The following is a 19,711-nucleotide window of genomic DNA, read 5'->3' as shown; positions in this document are numbered from 1 at the left end:
AAATTTGGGGACCAACACTGTGCGGGTTGGTCCCTAGGTGAAATGGTGGATCGGCCCAACTCGGACCATGCTCAACCCTGTGGATGGGGGTGGATATTCACCAATCCTAGAACATCTCCGATTGGTTTGACCACAGGCCAAGCCTCGAGGCAGTTTTGCGGAGGCTGATTCAAATGAAGTAACTTATGCTAACTATACTTTACTATAAGAGAATTTTCATTTTCTTTGTTCGTAGTAAACTTTACTTGCTTGTGGTAAATAATGTTAATTGGAATAAAAAAGCTTACTAAGAATAAATACCACGGACAAACGATGTTTATTAATGATTGTTCTTACTAAGAAATGAGATGATTTACCATGAACCAAGTAAAGTTTACTATGAACAAATATATTTTACTTACAAATACACTCACTTTACTCTTAACGAAGGGGATGTACCACAAAACAGATGAAGTAACTTATAATAACTATACTTTACTATAAAAGAATTTTCATTTTCTTTGCAAGATGAAGATCTACTAAAAATGAGATCGATTTTACTTTTCGTTAAGACGATTTTTTATCAATGAACTTTGGACCTGTTAAATCAAATAAGAGACCTCACCTTGTAGTGCGGTGAAGTCACCTTACACTAGAAGCCCACCTCTCGAACCATATACATCCAATAAATAGTCTTGCAAAACTAAACTGAGCACTCTAGATGTTAATTCAAACTGGCTGCTACAATTATCAGCTAAGTTCTCCATAGAAATGAACCATGATTGCATTGGAAGATATATACAAGGTGTTCGCAGCCATGGTGCCTCTCTACGTCGCCCTGATGCTCGGCTATGGCTCCGTGAAGTGGTGGCGCATGTTCACCTCAGAGCAGTGTGACGGCATAAACCGCATGGTCTGCTGCTTCATCTTCCCTCTTTTCAGCTTCTAGTTCATGGCCGCGCACGCCAATCTCTTCGAGATGAATTACTCCATCATAGCGGCGGATGTTATCTCAAAGTTCCTCGCTGTCCTGATGCTTGCCTTGTGTGCCAAATGCAGCAGCAAAGTGGACTATAGCTGGTGCATCACCACCTGTTCCTTGCTCACCTTAAATAATCTCCTAATTGTCGGTACACCAGTATTGAGATCGATGTATGGTCAGGTGGGAATGGATCTTGTGGTTCAATTAATGGTTATGCAGACCATTCTTTGGTTTCCGCTTCTTTTGGGTTTTCTCGAGTTTTGGAAAATGGGGATGGAATTTTCTCCAACGATCGCGAACACTGATGATTCGGTGCCAAGCGAGAAAGATATCAAAGGGAACGGCCGAGGCTGTGGAGACCAATAACACATGACCAAGATTGTGGACCGCCGTGATAATTGTGGGTCTGAAAACGGCTTTGAATCCTAACATCTACACTTGCGTCCTCGGCGTCGCTTGGGCAGTAATAGCACAAGGGTTTGCAATTCAAGAGATGCCTTTTGTTTTCGCAAGCAATGTCAGATTCTCACCGAATATTCATCCGCTCACGTAACTATTTCTCTTGTAAGGTTCAAAGTAAAAATGCCAGGCATCGTCAAAGAATCCATACAGATTCTATCAAGAGCCGGGTTAGGAACTGCTATGTTCAACATTGGTAAGTAAAGAATTAGCTTGAACTAGAACCATGTGTTGGCATGCTATTAAAAGGTTCGGTCGACATCTAAGAGGAACTAATCCTAGTTACTTTCATTTACAAGAGTAGGATTTCATATTTGCTCTCATCTGATATGTGTGCAGGTATATTCGTCGCAATGCAGAGAAGGGTGATAGCTTGTGGCATGAAAATGACATTTTTGGGAATGGTCTTGAGGTTTATTGCTGGACCAGCTCTGATGACCGTGAGTGCTGTTGACACCTAGATTTAAAAAAAAAATAAATAATAAAAAAAAAGACTCTTGGTCTACCAAGACCGATTGGGCCTAATATGCCCATTCGGCCCACTGCGCGTTCGGCTTATCTTTCTTTCCTCGTTTGGGCCGAATCCGGTCCCCTCTTCTCTTTTCTTTATTTTTGTCTCTAAGCCCAATTTATTTCCTTTGAGCCCATTTCTTTTTACCCTCAATCTCACGCCCGTGATCCCTTTTGTTTGCTCACGCTTGTGAGCAGAAGATGGTGACGAACAGAGGGACCATCTGTGGTTGAGAACGGCAGTGACGAAACGAACATGTGACGGAAACAAATCCAGGTAAGGTTCTAGATGCTTGCTGAGCTGTAGAAGTTGTTATCAGAAAAACAGAATGCATTAGTGGAAGCGCGGGAAGATATATATATTGACTCGAATGAAGAAGAAAGGGGGGATGAATCAGAAAAATCGCCGGGGAAGAAGGGTCTTGGAGAAGAGAGCGTTCGGTTCTTCTACTCGCGTAGAAGAATTCCGGCAAATCTCTTCCCCTTCTTCCGTCGTTTGTTCACCATCGCCGGAGAACTCCTGCAGCTGCTACTCTAGCTTTTGATCCATCTCTTCCCTTCCTTGGACTCGGAATCTGCAACCTCCAAGTTGTTCGTCGCTTCGGACGTACGAGGCATTATTGTTCGTCGTTTCTTCGCCGTGCCAGAAGAAGCCAAGTTCCGTTGCGGTCCCGTTCGTAGACTACCGTGAAGTCATTGTCCACGAACCAGGTAAACCTTCTATTTGCAATGCTTTGTTTCTCTGTTACACTAAAGCATAGAACGCCGAATTGAATGAATGATTTCTAGTCAAAATCATGTGAAACTGAAGCGGATTTGTGGAATATATTGGTGATTCAGAACTTTATATATTGTGTTTACGCTGAAAATCGTTGGAAAATTAAATCAGAAAATCGTTTTTGAAGTTGCAAATCATATGTTCGGCGAAATGCATAACTGAAAAACCGAATTGATTTTTGTGAAATCGACGCATGGAACTCGTCCTTTGTGCTTGATTAGGTCCTAGTTTGATGAATCAATACTGACTTCGTGTTTTTCCTTGATTTTGTGGCATATTCATCATTTTTCCGAGTCGGCCATTGATGGAAGATCCATTCCACTTTTGCCGGAGCGATGCCTGCGGTTAGAGGCCGCTTCAGTTAGTCTATGTCACGATCTGATTTGCATATATGTTTCCTACGTGGGACTGAGTTTCAGTTAACGTGATTTTTAAGTTTGAGAGTTTCTCGCCGGAGTTAGTCCGACGGTGTAGAAACCGTCGGCCAACTAGTGGCCGGTGGTCATTAGCCGGCCGTGGTTAGTTGACGTCAATGATTGAAGGTTGAGGTCGACGGTACTATGAAGTTCGCCGGAAGAAGTGTTCTCGGTGAAGGTGGCAAATAGCTATTCTCAGTGAAGATGAGGGCGTGAATAAAAAAGGCCATCAGGGAAGAAGACCAAAACAAAAGGGAATAAAAAAGAAAAGAAAAAATGAAAAAAGAAAAAAAAAAGAAGTAAAAAGAGTTGATTATAATGGAGATCGAGTCACGTTCTGATTTGGGTGGAGCAAAGATGTAATGGGCTGTATGTCAAGTCAATTGAATGGGCTGAATTGGAATTGGGCCAAGATGGATAAAAACTGAAATTTGATAGTTTGGGCCTTATTCCTATTGGGCCCAAGAGCTTGCCCGAATTGACCTAGCCCGGACCATCAGGGTCTGGGTCGGACTATTGAATCAAACGGGGTTCTTAGACCCAGTCTGAAGTCCGTTTTCCCGAAAAAAAAATATAAAAAATATATAAAAATTTAGAAAAATAAAAAAATGTGAAAAAAAGCTAAAAAAAATGTAGAATTCTCTTGGTTTGGGACTTTCAATAAGCACTTTTGGCTTGAACAAAACTTGAACCCAAAATTTAATAAGCCTTTAGGGCTTTACCTTAGGGATTTTTTATTGTTTTTTTTAGAGACGATGTTAGGTCGTTATTTGTGTACCTTCATTTTGATTTCATTTGATTGCGTACTTTAAATTCATTGATTGTTGTTTTCCCCTTTTAGAATGATTAGGATGAAAATTCAAAATTCTCAATTAGTAAAAGACTACTGTGATATTTTGGTTAGCAAATAGTCGAGTTTTGGTATCGAAAGGGCATTAGTTGAAAAACTAGTGTAATCAAGTCCCCAATCCCTAATAATCTCTGATTGCGTATGTTTTCGAGATAACACTCCCATATCTCGATTAGGGTTTCTAGTCGACCTTTAATCGTAGCTAGTAGCGATTCCTATTGAACAAATAGATTTAAACAACCAATGTCACACGAGGTATGAACTTAGGGAGAGTCTACCTCTAAACCTACTTCCTTGAGGCGGCCCTCGAAGATTAGGCTGTGACAAGTTCCCTTGTTATGGGACTGCGCGGCGATGTTCTCAGAATCACTATCATGCAGGTAATGAAACTAAAGATCATTGCCTATATTCGACCACGGGATGCCATGAGATTGATTCCATCTTATGAACTCAAGCAATGGATAGCTCATATTTTAAATACGCCAATGTAAACTAGTATTGCTTAAGTAAGCCTAGTGATAGAACTTCCAAAGCTATAGCTCTGGTTGTCACTTTTATTTAACTTTCATGGATCCAGAAGAGTGATTGCCTTTTCCCCGTTTGCAGGCGGCACTACCACTGGCGATTACAACTTTCATCTTCGCCAAAGAGTACGGGTTACATGCAAATGTTCTCAGCACTGCGTAAGTTGTCTGAATTCATTCAAATTAGTTCTGTCCACAATGTTCACCCAAATCAACTTTCATTGACCTAAGGAAGGCATCTGCACTTGTATATTTGTAGGGTGGGCACTAGGGGTGTCAATGAAACCCGCGCCGGCCCGGCTCGATCCTAAAATTTGGGGTATTTTGGGGTCGGGCCTTAATCTTATTCGAATATGGCCCTAAAATTTGGGGTTTCATTAGGGTTGGGGTAGGGTCGAGCCGACCCATTCACACTCTGGGCCGGCCCACACCTCTCTCTCTCTCTCTCTCTCTCTCTCTCTCTCGTCTCTCCCCTTCTCTCTCCTCTCTCTCACTTTCTGCGCACATTTCGTCGGAGATCCTTTGATTTTTCGACACCGATCTCCGCATCCGTCGCCTGGTTTTCGTCTCGCCGGAGCTCGCTCTCTCGCTCTCTCGCATGAAACTCTGTTCGGAGATCCACGGCGCCTCGTCGTAGCTCGTTCCTCCTCGCTCGTCTCATCGGAGCTCGCTTGTTCGCTCGCTTGCTCAGATCTCTCCGCTTCCGCCGACAGGGTCATGTCCTCCCGAATTCATCTCTCTCTCTCTCTCTCTTCTCTGCGAATTGTCTGCAACTAGAGAGAGAGAAACGGTGAAGAAGACGAATCGCGGCAGCTATGTCGGTCGCGCTGCACGGCGGCCACGGGGTCGAGGTTGAGCCCCCCGGGTTCTCGATCGGCGCCGCCCGGCCCTCGGCCTTCGATCCGCCGGAGCTCAACTCCTCCGGCGGCGAGGGGGGCGCGGCAGCGCCGGCGCCGGCGCGAAGCGGCTCGTCATCGGCGGGGTTGTCCTCGATCGGGAAGGACAGCGACGACACCGGGAACCGATCGTCGGGAGGAGGGGGGGAGGAGTAGGAGGAGGACAAGTAGGAGAACGAGGTGCAGAGCTCTTACAAGGGGCCGCTGGAGATGATGGACGCGCTGGAGATTGTTGTCTCTCTGTATCAAATTCATCTCTCTCTCTCTCTCTCTCTCTCTCTTTGTGGTCTCTGCAAATTGTCTGCAACTAGAGAGAGAAACGGTGAAGATGACGAAGAGGAGGAGGAGAGAGAGTGGGAGAAAGGTGTGTATGTGTGTGTTTGAAGAGAAAAAAACCCGAAACCCGACCCGGCCCTTGGGGTGTATGCTGAACAGGGTCTTGGGCCGGGTCTGGACGGGTCAAGTACAACCCTATTGTTTTCGGGTCGGGTCGGGTATCATGAAAGCCCGACCTGACCCGACCCATTGACACCCCTAGTGGGCACATTGGCATCCCTTCCACTGCTGATAGCCTATTATGCTGTTTTAGAGGTTATATAAAAGCTGACCGAGATCCAAAGATTAGATAAGAAACATTTGAAGACAGAAAATGGAGGATCAATGCAAGAGCGATGAGAAAATTTGTGGCGATTAACTCATGAATTATCTAACATCACGGATTCCTTAGTTGTGATTTGTACACCCCAAAAATTCCCGAGTTCTTATAGAGAATTAGCGTTAGAAAAGAAATTTTAGGGGGAGTTTCAATTGCAAACTTAATAAAAATCAATTGTGGGTGATGTCCATGCAACTCACCAATTTTGGAAATTAAAATGTACTTTTTTCAATGCTTTGATTGGAATATTGCAAAATCCAATCAAGGTTTATACAATGTTTATTTTTGAGATGTGAAGAATGTCACGCTAATGGTTAAATAAAAGTTTAGCAGCCCCACTTAGGATTTTTTTATAGGTTAAATAAAAGAGACACGGTATATTCACAGTCCTAAAATTTATAGATGACATGTTATCGAGTCTTAAAACTTTTTAATGGTGTAAGAAAATCTTAAAATTTATAAAAAAATGCTAAAATAAAGTATTTCCATTAGCTCGATAGTTTTAAGTGACAAAAAATTTTAATGTGACTTTTTAAAATATTTTCTCTCTCGTTAATACAGTGTTTAGAAGACACTTAGCGCTATATGTCGTCAAAGTAGTTGTCACATTAGAGAGAGAGACAGAGGTGACGGTGGACAACAATAACGGCTAGAAAATGGTCCGATCCATTTTGACACATTCAACCGGCTTTGATCCATTTTCATACAATACAATTCTAGCGACTCATATCCGACCCAACTCATACTCATATTTCATACAATACAATTCTAGCGACACATACCTAACTCATATTGCTAAAACACTTTAATATTAAATCTAATTTAGAAAAAAAAATTTCTTATAAACTTTTAAAATATAAATATTGTTAAAACATGGTGGACAATTTTTATAATTTTTAAAAAAATTCTGATTTTTTATATTTTATGGATTTCTTTTTTTTCTTTTTTTTCTTCTACGTCCGACGACTGGTGATGACCGGCAGGGACTGGCGGTGACCGGAGGCAAGGAGGTGACCGGCAACCGGCGATGACCGATGACCGACGGAAGCCGGTGGTGACCGGCGACCTCCAAGTGGCCAGCGATCGGCGACGACCGATGATCGACAGTCAGTAGTTATCAACGACGGCGGTGATCGTTGATCGGCGACAACCAGGCAACATCGTTAGGGATGAGAGTTCTAGATCTTCATGTCAGACCGTGGTGATTTGAAGGTCTATCGTGACATCCTGAAAAAAAAAATCCGAAAAAAAGGGGGGAAATCAGAATAGTCAAGTGAATATTCTGTCCGAAATTGCCTTTAAATCCAAGGGTCCCTCTCTTCTTTTTCGTTTTCCTCTTCTTCTCTTTCCTTCTTCACCAAACTCTCTCTCTCGCTCGTCTCTCCGCCGAACGCCGCTGCTCGAGTCGACGACCGACCGTCCACTACCCGGCACCGTCCGACCAGCAGCTGATCATCTTGCCGTCCCGTTCCACCCGCGCCACCAGCAGCAGCCGCGCGAGCTCAAGAAACCGCCGCCGCCGTGCCTTTCCTCTCTGCCTAGACCTCATGCCGTGACTGCCGCACTCGCCGGCAAGGCAAGTGTGCCCTCTCACTTCATACTAACAACGACAATGTTTGCACGTCGATTTTGGGTCTCGGATAGGTCGTTGAGTTGGCTGGATGGCGGTAGGAGAGATCGATCTGTTGAATAGTTGCTGTTCTTGTGTGTTTGATCCTCTAGAATGAGCTTTTTCTAGAGCTTTGGCGAGTCTTGATTGCTAGACCACGTTGGAGAAGGTTTCCAACATGTTGCATGTTGATTTGAACTCCTGGTGTGGTATTTTCGTGGCTGAAAAGTGGTAGATATCAAGATTGAAAACGTTTCTTGGAGTTTTATCTCGGTTCTAGAATGGGTTTTACTGTACGTTCCTGATTTTCTATTTTTATAGCGCCTTTTATGGTCCGAATCTTGCGAAGTGTTCCCCAAAGTTGTTCAGAAGATCTTGATCTATAACATACTTAAATTTCAGATTTTTCTGAGTTCAAATGGGTCACACGAAGGTCCAACATCTTGCCGAATCAGAACTGTTTTATACTGCAGAACCCGTGACCTTCGTACCTTCTCAAATTTTAATAAAAATTTCCAGTTTGATTTCAGTTACACTTCCTTCACAATATTTGTTAAAGAAATCCATATCTACAACATATAAAAATTTCAAAGTGTTTTGAAAAGATTTGGTTTGTGAAACAAGTATTTTCTCGTGGTTTGGTTTCTCTGTTTGGACGGACCAGTTTCGGTTTGTCTTTGAGCCATTAAAGTGGCCTTTACATAAGGATTTTTGGATTGTGTTCCCATGGAAAATATTTGTTAAGGCCTTTTTTATAACATATTCGAATTTTAGAATTTTTGGAACCCATTTGCTATGTCTTTGAAATTGATTTCCCAAATCATGCAAATTTGTCCAGTTTTACTAGATTTCAATGATCTGCCGGTTTTTACTTGAAATCATTGGCTTTTGATTTCTGGTCTACTGGAGATAGTAATCACACTTACCTGGCTTTTCAATGATGCTTATTTGGCCTTGATTTGATGTCATATGTTTTTTGTAAATTGGGTAATCTTTGAAAGAACAGAATATGGGAATTGAGTTGGGGAGATGTGTCGAATAAATTGAAAGGGTTGTTTGTGTCTCGGCTGGGTTGATATACCCCATATATGGATTGTTATTAATATGCTTATGTTAGACTCATTTGCACTCATCATATCATCATCGTGTGATAATGGACGGTGATGATCGTCAGATGGGGGATCCCTGATGATGTCTTATATGAGTTTGCTTCATATGCATCATGTAAAAATGAATGGTGAGGACCATCGGCCTGTGCGCCGATGATGCCCCGCGGGAGTATCGGGATGCCCAAGTACGGAAGGCTTGGATGCCGTCGGTCTGCGCGCCGACGATGCCTCGGAGTGAGATGCTTGTGGTTGGTATACCATGGAAGTCTGGTCTACGCGCTAGAAGTTACCTGCACGGGTCGGTTTGTGCACCGATGTAACCGTGGTATGGGGGTCGATATTTGATGAAAGAACTGAAATAATAACTGGCATTCAACATGCATTGCATCCATTCACTGCGTTTGCATCATTTCCCTCATAATTAACTGGGTTCTCACGGAGGCCTGGGGGTGTAACACGGTTCCCCGGAGGTCCTCGGTTACAGTTGATCACCGTCACAAATATACAATGAGAACTCGTGCGAATGGCTGTTCATTGATCGAAAATCTCTTTGCCTGGTGATTAGTCGCTAAATGAAAAAGGGAATCTTTGTATGTTGTGGCTGATTCTGGATTGGTTAGTTGATTATCTACTTGACCCTGTTGAGGTGCACGATATTATCTGTTTAGTATGGTGTGATAGAGCTTATCTTGCTGAGCTTTCGCTCACTGTTTATCGTTGACACATTTTACAGATCTTTGAACATACCACCGACCCCTTATCCTGACAGTGACACTAGTGATCAAGGTGGTGTCGGCAAGTAGTGGGGTGGAGTTGTGGATGTAACTACTTTAGGGGAGTAGGATCCCAGTTTGGCCTCCCAGGTGTATTTCTGCCATCGTGTTTGAAGAGGATATCATCCAAATTACCTCTGTATACAAATATAAAGGTTTGGGAAATGAAAATGTGGTATTTTGGTGGTGCTTTGTCTTCCGCTTGCGCTATAAGTGAAAAGATTTAAGAACGCTTTTAGTAAGTGGCGTGCCTGGGACGTCACATCTATCTTGGTGACATGCACGACATGCACACCTACTTGATGCCTCATGCCCACCTAGTTGATAACACATCCTTACCTCCCAGGTGTCGTCAGAGTTATATTGTAGGAGAGAGAGAATATCGCAATAATTGCATGCATAGTTTCCATCTATCAAAACCGACCTAGTCACCAAAAATATACTTGATTGTACTATTCTTTTATAAGTTCTAGATTTAGATTGCACTATATGAAGTTTCCAATGCTTGATTAAACTTTGGGTAAAAGTTTTAGAACTTATAGTAAATCTATAGAGGTTGATTTTACTTTTTTAGACAGTACCAATATAAATGTAGAGCATTATGATTATATGCAATTCAACAGGTACCATACTGTAAAGAGTTTCGAGTGAGTTATTGATTACAAATCACCAATTTGAAATACCACGAAATCTTTGAACTGCTGGACTTTAAAAAGAGAAATTACCTTACCTTAAGAGGGGGCCTCCTTGGATCCTTGGTGTTTAGTAAGGTTTACCTCACCAAGGAGGAGTGTTTTCATCTGTGAGGGCTACAACGCCTTGTTTAAAGAGCCGGCAGCAAGTCTACCCTCACACCCTTGTCGCGACCTAACCTCCGCGGTGCACCACCTAGAGGTTCCACTAATGGATTATTAAGTCTAGACCTAACTCGGGCTCTTCCAAGTCCACACCAATTCACGACTCATGGTTTAAATTCTTAACATGCAAATGATTTTCAATTAGGAGTCGCCACTAATCAGTTTAGTGTGGATCGATTAGAAACCCAAGTAAAGTATCCTACGAACCATAGATTATGGATTCGGGGACTTAATTAGAAGATTATCCTATCTTTCTAGAATAAATTAAAACATGCAAACTATCTATAACAATCAATTTAAATTATCTAATCTCTTTTTGGGATTTTCTTTTAAATGAAATAAAATCTTTTTTTTGGTAACGCGAGACTGTAATGTCTATTCTTCTCCCCAATGTCTATAGTTGCCACACGTCCAAAATCTTCACGATCTCCTTGCCAACTGTTCTTATGCTTGCAGGAAATAAAATCACATAGCCCACAATGTTATTATCAAATCTGGACAACATTCAAAAGAAGACAAATCCACCACTTAAAATTATTTAACCGAGATTCTGGCAACACTTTTTGACCGTAGACTTCAGGCTTGCAAGCGGTGACCCAAAAAAAAAAAAAACATGACGTGATATCGACATTGGTCGGGAGATATTGGCCTTGCTGGAACTTGGCGAAACCGTCAAACTAGATGGAACTCGCAAGAGTCTTCGATGATTCTGAATTATGGCAACGGTGGTTCAAGTGACCCTAGGATGTGCTTGTTCGCGGTATAGCAGAAGCAACAGATCGTGGATCGTCGGGGATGCAGGAGCTGCTCGGGTGATTGATGCAAGAAGAAACCACGGTCTGTTGTGGCTGCAGCGAGTTGAGCAGCAGTCGAGTGCGAGGAAGGCAGCAGCTCCGTCAGCGTCTCGGTTGAGTGGGGGCTCGTCGGAGCTTGGTCACACGGCAGTAAGCCTCAATTGGGAGGAACAACAAGTGTCGTGGGGGTCAGCACAGCAAAGCAGCGTCGGAGTCGAGGCGGCGGCGAAGCGCGGCTTAGAGGAGCCCGGCTGCGGGTACTCCTCTTCTCTCATTACTCTCTTTTGTTCTCACCTCTCACGACTTTTCCGGTTTCTTTGAATGGCCGTGTATGAATTGTGTGGCCTCCTTTCAAAACCTGCAGGAAGAAAAGGAATTTTCTTTCCCTCTCTTTCTGCCTCGCCTTTGTGGCCGAGTGTTCAATATGTGTGGCCTCCCCCTCTGAAGCTTGTCCTCACTCTTCTTTATATAGGCCAGGATATAAAACTTTGAACAAGGCAAAAAATATATTACTATTCCCTTTCAATAAAATGAGATTCACTTTTACTTTTTCCCTTTCTTTATGTGCCAAAATTGCGCGAATATGGCCAGAGGATCATGCATCAGTTCTTTCCTCTTCATTCAATGCTGGTCAATTTTCTTGCCCTCCCCATGTTGACCGAATTTTGCACAATTTTACGGCTCAATGCATAATTTTCCTTCCAAGCGTGGCTTCTCCATATGCAAATTGGTGGCCGCGTACACAGTGCTCTTCTTTATATTTGTTCCCTCAAATAGTTAAGCATGCATGTATATATTGGGAATTTATACCAATTGCTTCTTGATAATATAAAGATTATTGTTTCAAATTTCGATCAAATCAATTTTGGCACACACAATTTTGGCTCTCACGGGCTTAGTCCGATTAAGCTGACAACCATCTACCGCCGGTCTAACCATCTAACTACTAATGCAGATGCAATTTAACTAATATTTTTGTTTAGGAACCGAAGTCGATCCCTAATGTTCTATGCAATAAATAATTTACTAGATCGCCAAAATTTAGGTGTCAACACCCATTGTCCCTCCCCTTGTGTCTTTTCTTCCGGGGGGAGACTAGAATACTCTCTTATTTTCGACATCCTGAGATCTAAATGAAGTTTTTTAAGTACTTGCTCAAGTCCAACGATCGATAATAGTAGAACACATCAACTTTTTTGATGACTTTAGAAAGAACATTTTTTTACTAGCAATGAAATCACCATGAAATTGTAAGATTATCTCCTAATCAATGTGGCCGTTCAATTCAAAATTACCACTAACACATACTAAAATCCGTAGAACAACACATGTTCCATATAAGTAGATCTTTATTTAAGAACGTTCAAAAGATCAAGCAAGGTCACATTTATGAAAGAACTTTCGGCGGGTCATGAAAACCTGGTTTTGGAATTCCACGCTTCGTCATGATCGAAATGCGGCATAAGATGCGACTATTGAAGTCAAATTGAATCACTCACGATTGGATTACTTGCAACACTGCTCTTAGGCATGAGCCATTATTTAATCGGTTGTACATAAGGTCTTCGTTGTGTTGAGAAAACTTCATAATATATTTTGAAAATTGACAAAACCTTTCATAGTATCTATTGAATCTAACGAAAGTATTTTCAGGTGATTTCATGAAGAAACGATATTCAAATAGCTCCAACACATTGAACCACTATTGAGTGCATCGAGTGTGTCTGCGCCGCCAGCCTCGCGCTCTTCTAAAGTTTCAGCCTAAATTTGCCTATTATAGGAGAAGGGTCCAATTCCAAAGGGAAAGAAAATGTCTCATGGGGCCTTGAACAACACAAGTAAAGAGCAATTCTTGCACAAAATACACTGGAATAAATAGTTCAAAAGTCCACTCAGTAATTAGAACAGTACCATGCACGGAATTAATTATTTACTTTTTTGACGAGTTAAAGATTTCATATTGGCAAACTCGAGCTTGTTACTCAGCAGCAACTTTTTCTGAATTATCCAACAACTTTTTCATATTGACGACTTCACGGTGATTATCGTCATATATGAATATATAAGACACGTTTTTAATGCATGGTGATGAGAGCATCTTTCTTCATGACTTGACGATATGCACTTATCCTCTCACATTTGGGAGCTTCTCCATAAATATCATGATGGAAACATTTTAGGGAGGAAAACCGCAGTTCTCACATATAGGATTCTGATAACAGTAGAGTAATGGAGATTGTTGCATCTTCCCAATACTTCAGCACATGGTTTTCTCGCGTGATACCTCATTGATAATACATTCTCTCTTAAAATCTAACGTAACGCGCATCCTTGGTTCTACAACGACAAATTACGCAGCCCATCAAAGTAATGTTTAACCTGGTATTTATGAACAAAATCAGCTATAATCTCTATTGAAACCTGGATTCAGTTCATAAATGTAATTAAGAGCCTCAATATGTAACAAATTAAAATTGGTGAGTTCCGGCAGAGAAGTATGACTGTATGACACCACTACCATTGCAAAGTTCTCAATCTACCTGGGCTTCGAATTAGTAGAAATATGGAAGTATCCATACAAAATGAGGAACCCGAAACCAAACATGATAGAATAGTGTACGCTCCACAGATTCCTTTATATGGAAAATTAAGTCGCACTTGACATCAAGTATCTAATTCTATGCTGCATCACATCCCTCAAGGAAACATATGCATCTTAAGTTGGAGCAAGTGCGGTTGGACATTGCAGCCAGTAAGCCTCCAATGTTTTCTCTTCCCATACACGATGACCATGAATGTTAATGCATTACAGAAGAAAAAAGCTGCCAGACATTTTAGGTGAAATTTCGCTTGCGTTCAACGAATCTTCCCAGATTCATGACCCAAGAAATGCCTGCAAAATGGATAAGTCCAGGAATTACACAATGATGAGATGACAACATAAAATTCCATGGAGAGAGAGAGAGAGAGAGAGAGGAATTGCCAACTGAATGAGATTCTAAATGCATTGATCCGTGAGCATCACATCAATCAATTTCTACGCATGTCTCAACTTACCTCTCACTTAACCAGATCGGTCTATTTGCAGATTTGGGCAGTTGAAGTCAACATGGCATTGAGGTGGTACTTTGAACACAGTGCTGCTTAGACTAGGCAAGCTGCACAGTCGTAATCTTTTCAATGAAGAACCTGCTGAGCTGCCACTGAATATAGTTTCCAAGCGTTGACATGAGCTTATCTCAAGAATCTCCAGGTTTGGCAGTGATTTGGATGAGGGAGAAACTTCTTTGAGCTGGGGACAAGATTCTATTTTAAGCAGTTTTAGCTTTTTGAAGGTCCCCGGCTTCACTCCCCCACTGCATATGGTCTTCAGCCTAGCAGCATGGTAAATATGGAGAATTTCCAGATTTTCAGCTTCTCCAAGCACTTCATCTAGATTCTCCAGATTCTGACATTTTCTCACTTTCAATACTCGCAGGGAGACCATCATAACCCCGATTCTCTCGAGCTTTGGTAATTCCAGAAGATCCAAGGTCTGCAAGTTACATTCTGCGGACATATCAGGGTTGAATAGCTTTTCCATTTTCTCACAAAATTTGATTTGGAGGGTTTCGAGCTTCTTTGGCAGCTTGGACAACGGGAAAATGTCAGCGAGCATCGGGCAACAATCTATATACAAGCTCTTAAGACCTTCAAAGACCTCGGACTGCACTGTATCATCACACATGCGTCTTAAGGAAGAGAGATTACACAGATAAAGAAAGTCAAGCTTTCCTGAAACTCTGGCATCTTCTTCTCCAGTGACTATACTACGGATATTTGTGCACCTATCAAGCCAACAGCTCCTTATTGATCTCAGATTCTCTTTAACAAGTTCAGATAAGTGACTAAAAGAGCTATCATCCATCAACGATATGTGATCAGCATGCTCGAGAACATGTTCAGGTATACTGGAAATGCAACAGGATCCATGGATCTCCAGATACCGCTCTAGTTCTTTATGATGAGGAATTCTTCCTTGAGATTTGATATCCATCAGTAGGCCCCTGTCTCCGAGGTTGTATATCCTTCCATCTGAATTTTTGGGAAGCCAAACAGAAAAATGGAATTTTTGGAAGCATGTATTCCTCAACAAGAGATTTTTCTCCACGAACTGGAAAAATCTGGTACCACATATCTTTATGGAAGGCCAGTCAGAAGATGCGGCAATCTCAGAACTTAGGGATCCACAACCACCCAAGTTGAACTCCTCTGGAATACACTTTATCTTCGTCCAGTCAATTTCTTTAATATGCTTCATATCCCGCAGATTGAGCTTCCTTAGACTAGTCAGATCCGAGGTTTCATAGGGAAATTCTTTTATTTTTGTCCCTGAAAGATCCAGAACCTCCAATTCAGTAAGAGACTTCAAATTTACCAAACTTTCGAGATCAGCACAATCTCTTAGCAGTAGTTGTTGGAGCTTGCTAAAAATCTCAAGGGTAGGTAAAGACCTAACCTTGGTCCCCGATAGATCCAGCAGCTCAAGCTCCTTTAGGGCATCCAGCTTCGACACTTTACAGGAACAACCTCTCAGAGAGAGCTCCCTAAGGTTAGTGAGGTGGGACAGAGATGGCAATTGTTCAAATTCTATTTCAGAGAGGTTCAGAATCCTTAGTTTGCTCATATGGCTAAGAAATTCAAGTTTTATATCGATCAAATATTTTGCACCACAGAGGTCGAGTACCTCCAGGTTCACCAGAGCTTCCAAGGAAGGAAGGTCATTCCATTCGGGGCAATTTCTTATTATTAGGTGATGGAGGCTGACAGGGAAGAAATCTGGAGGAAGGCTTTTGATTTTAGTCTCTGACAGATTGATCGTCTTCAGGTGAGACATTGCCTGGAAGGAGTCATTCCATGCTATCACCAACTCAGAGCATCCCGAGAGATTAACAACTTCTAGTTTCTTGAGTATACTCAAGTTTTGCAACTTAGTAAGGAATTTACAATTCTTTAGCAAGAGCAAACGAAGTTCAGAAAGCTCGGAAAGTGATGGCAGAGCTTTGATTCTAGTATTTGAGAGGATGAGTCGGCGAAGGGAATTAAGATGTTCAAATGAGTCATCTTCGAATTCTTCCAATATAGAGGCATCAGAAAGGTTCAGCTCCTCAAGGCCTCGGAGGTTTTGCGTGGATGGCAATTTTGGAAGCTCTACACAGCCACTCAAAAGAAGATAAGATAAGCTGCTGATGTTGCAAGGTAGCTTATTTACAGCACTACCCGTGAGATCCAGAACTCTAAAGTCAGTCTTAGTTTTCTGAGAATCATCTTGCACTTCTTTCAAAGATGTTGTCTTCGCAAGATCGAGAATCTGAAGTTTAAGTAGTGGTCTTAAGGTGGGAAGTCTTGCAAGGGATGGACAGTCACTTAAGAGGAGTCGAGTGAGCTCTCTTAAATCGTGAAAGAAGGGCATGCGCCTAATGCTGGTCTTAGAAAGATTGAGAATTTGAAGTTTTTTGAGCGGAGAGAGGGTCTTGACCTGGATTCTTTGGAAAGAGTCTGAACCAGAGAAATCAAGCACTTCCAGCTTTGCCAATGAAAGCACTTCCTGATTTAATGCTTCCTTTTTCTTCAATAAATAAACATCACACAATTGTTCCAAATTTGGACAGTTTCTAAGAATGAGCCAACGGAGTTCGCCCAGATTTAAGACAGAAGCAGGAAGCCGCTTAATGCCAACTTCAGATAAGTTCAGAGATCTAAGATCTTTCATAAGCTTGAAAAGATCGTCATGGATTTCCTTCACAAAACAAGCCCCAGATATCTCAAGAGCTAGTAAGTTCGTAAGTTCATGGATCTCATCTACACTCTCCAATAGACGACAGCCCCTCAGAACAAGTACTTGAAGCTCCTTCATTTTTGAAAGTGGTGAGGGCACCCTTTTGAACATCGGATTTAAGATGACCAGGACTTTAAGTCGTTGTATGTGTTGGAAAAATGTTTCAGGGACTTCCCTGCAAAAACGAGCACCATCTATAAATAGCGTGGACATCTCGTTCCTTTTCTTACTACTCGTCTTTATCATCCCATCAGTCTGTATAATCCTCCCAAGACCAGCCCAAGTTTGGTCATTCAGCACACTAGCCACGCCAACATATGCAGACCCGCTGAGTCCATCGCGTCGGTGATCATCGACTCCCAAAGCATCACTTTCCATATAAACATAACTATTCTCTTTTCCTCTAAGAATTCCGCGATTTTTGAGCTCCATCAGAGTGCGATGTGCTTCCTCATAGGCCTTCTCAATATTATCATGATGATCAAAATACCCTTCCAGTAACCAGTGAGCTATCAGCTCATTGTAGTGGATGCTATCATGATGGAGAAACAAGTATCTGCAGTGCCAACAGCACTTATTGAGGGTACTTGGCAACATTTTATAAACATGCTGCAATAATGTTTCAATATCAGCAGATTCAATTATAGAGGCCGCTTCTTCAACTGCATTGTCCAACTCAGAGGTGTTAACATTATTCATGGCTTTTGCGATCATAATAATTGCGCCAGGATGACCTGAGCTACTTTTTCCAATAGCTGCAGACAGTCTTTCAAACCCATTTGCCCTAGAAACTTCCACCTTGACCCTATTCTGCAGTAAATCCGAAGATTCGACAGGAGACAGGAATTTGATTTCATATGATCTTACATTGTCTGTCCGAACTGTATCCGCATTTCCCTCATTGCCAATACCGATATCACTTCCCCTTCTTGTGATTAAAACCTTAAGCAGGTGCCCCTGGAGGAGGTCACTTAAATCAAGAAGAATTTTGTTTTGGTCCATGTCAATAACATCATCCAGAACTACGAGAAGATATGGATCTTTTCCAGCGGCAGTTTTCATCAACTCAAGCTTTTTCAGTATTCCCCGTTTCAGATCCAAGTCCACTTCTTGCTCCTGCTGCTCCACATCAGAATCATCATCTTCCTCCCACTCCTCATTAGAAGGAAATACAGACAGCTGAAAGTCAATATTTTCAACAAGAGATTTGCCTTCATAATAATATCCTGGGACCACCCAAATAGTTCCATAGGAGGAGCCCTTGAGGCTGGCAGAATTAGCAATCTCTTTTGCCATCCATGTTTTAGCTTCTCCAAAAAGGACAACTGTTTTCACGTTATTATCACTTAAAACAGTTAAAATCTCTTGTTTCCAAATTTCCAGAAAATTTGTCCAGTTGGCCATCGCGGGCAAATGCAACTGTACCAAAACGACATTGATTAAGCATGATTTTTTTTTCTTTTTCCTTCTCTGCCGAATTATCCTTCTAGGTTAACCATTGAGAACAAATTCATACACAATTTGATATAGTGCTTCAACACAAGCATGCATTGTCAAATATCAACTACAAAGGCTCCAAAAAGGGGGGAAAAGACCTTCAGGAATAAAATTTAGTTACTCCAACCTGAGAACTACTCGATGTAAAATTGTTTATTTTCTCATCAAACATGAATGTCGCATATTATTACTCCTAGCCTCTAGGAGCCCCCAATTCAAGAAGAATGATCGCATTACTTATAACCAATGTGCTTGATATCTTACCGATAAAATAAGATGATTATAGCCTAACTATGTGGTTTTCGAATTCTTGAAGAAAAATTAGCATGCTGATAAATATCAGCAATGAACCCACAATTCTCGACACTCTTTGCAAATGTCTCCCTGTCTCCAATTGATCCACCAAGGAATCGTCAATCGTTCTCAGCTCGCTCGTGTTCGCATCAGACGATTGTGATTTCCAACGATGGAGTGATGGAGTGACGCATCTGACAAATATCAACGATGAACCCACAATTCTTGACACTCTTTGCAGATGTCTCCTAGTCCCCAATTGATCCACCAAGGAATGGTCAATCGTTCTCAACTCGCTCGTGTTCGCATTAGACGATTATGATTTCCAACGATGGAGTGATAGAGCGACGCATCTGACAAATATCAGCAATGAACTCACAGTTCTTGACACTCTTTGTAGATTTCTCCCTATTCTTCAATTGATCCACCGAGGAATCGTCAATCGTTCTCAACTCGCTCGTCTTCGCATCAGATGATTGCGATTTCGAACCTCCGCGTGGTTCGATTACCCAAATGGAGAATAAATTGAAACTGACCCTCTTACTGGCCCCTCCTCGTACTCCAACAGACCCAGTTGATTGTCATGACCATTCACATCGTCAATCTCCTTTGACAATTCGTCAGTATTAGTATCAATTGAAACAACCTTCTCACTTGCTTGTCACTAAGGATTCATCGTTTGAATGATGGAGTATTGATTCTGGTTGTTCGTTTCACACAATGCCAAACAAGAAATAGTTTATAACTTATCAATTTATGGATATTGGTAAAAGTGTAGTCGGGAAACAACGCTGTGTACGATGTTGTGGGTTTTGGCGATATCAAAATCAAATTGCATGACAATATTGTGAGGACATTCACTAGAGTGAGTCATGTTCTAGAATTGAAGAAAAATATAATTTCCTTTAGTG

At 41.7% G+C, this 19,711-nt stretch overlaps 1 protein-coding gene and 1 pseudogene across 1 annotated transcript; one reads left to right on the top strand and one right to left on the bottom strand.

Annotated features, from left to right (window-relative positions):
• Nucleotides 1-757: 757 nt before the first annotated feature.
• Nucleotides 758-4,661, top strand: LOC115694160 (auxin efflux carrier component 5-like; annotated as a pseudogene).
• A 9,593-nt stretch (nucleotides 4,662-14,254) lies between these two features.
• LOC115694159 (putative disease resistance protein At4g19050) lies at nucleotides 14,255-18,413 on the bottom strand. Its single transcript, XM_056303929.1, has one exon. It carries the CDS (start codon nucleotides 18,411-18,413, stop codon nucleotides 14,256-14,258), a length of 4,158 nt encoding a protein of 1,385 aa, XP_056159904.1. The 3' UTR covers nucleotide 14,255.
• Nucleotides 18,414-19,711: the final 1,298 nt, after the last annotated feature.

Source organism: Syzygium oleosum, unplaced genomic scaffold, assembly GCF_021117445.2.
Source record: "Syzygium oleosum isolate NSW1041296 unplaced genomic scaffold, Sole_v2.1 Sole_v2.29, whole genome shotgun sequence".
Classification (NCBI taxonomy): domain Eukaryota; kingdom Viridiplantae; phylum Streptophyta; class Magnoliopsida; order Myrtales; family Myrtaceae; genus Syzygium; species Syzygium oleosum.
The sequence above is the reverse complement of the archived record's forward strand: the minus strand, read 5'-3'. Positions and strand labels throughout refer to the sequence as shown.

Excerpts from the sequence above, each read along its gene's own strand:
- LOC115694159 (XM_056303929.1), bottom strand. The coding sequence starts at position 18,413 with ATGGCCAACTGGACAAATTTTCTGGAAATTTGGAAACAAGAGATTTTA.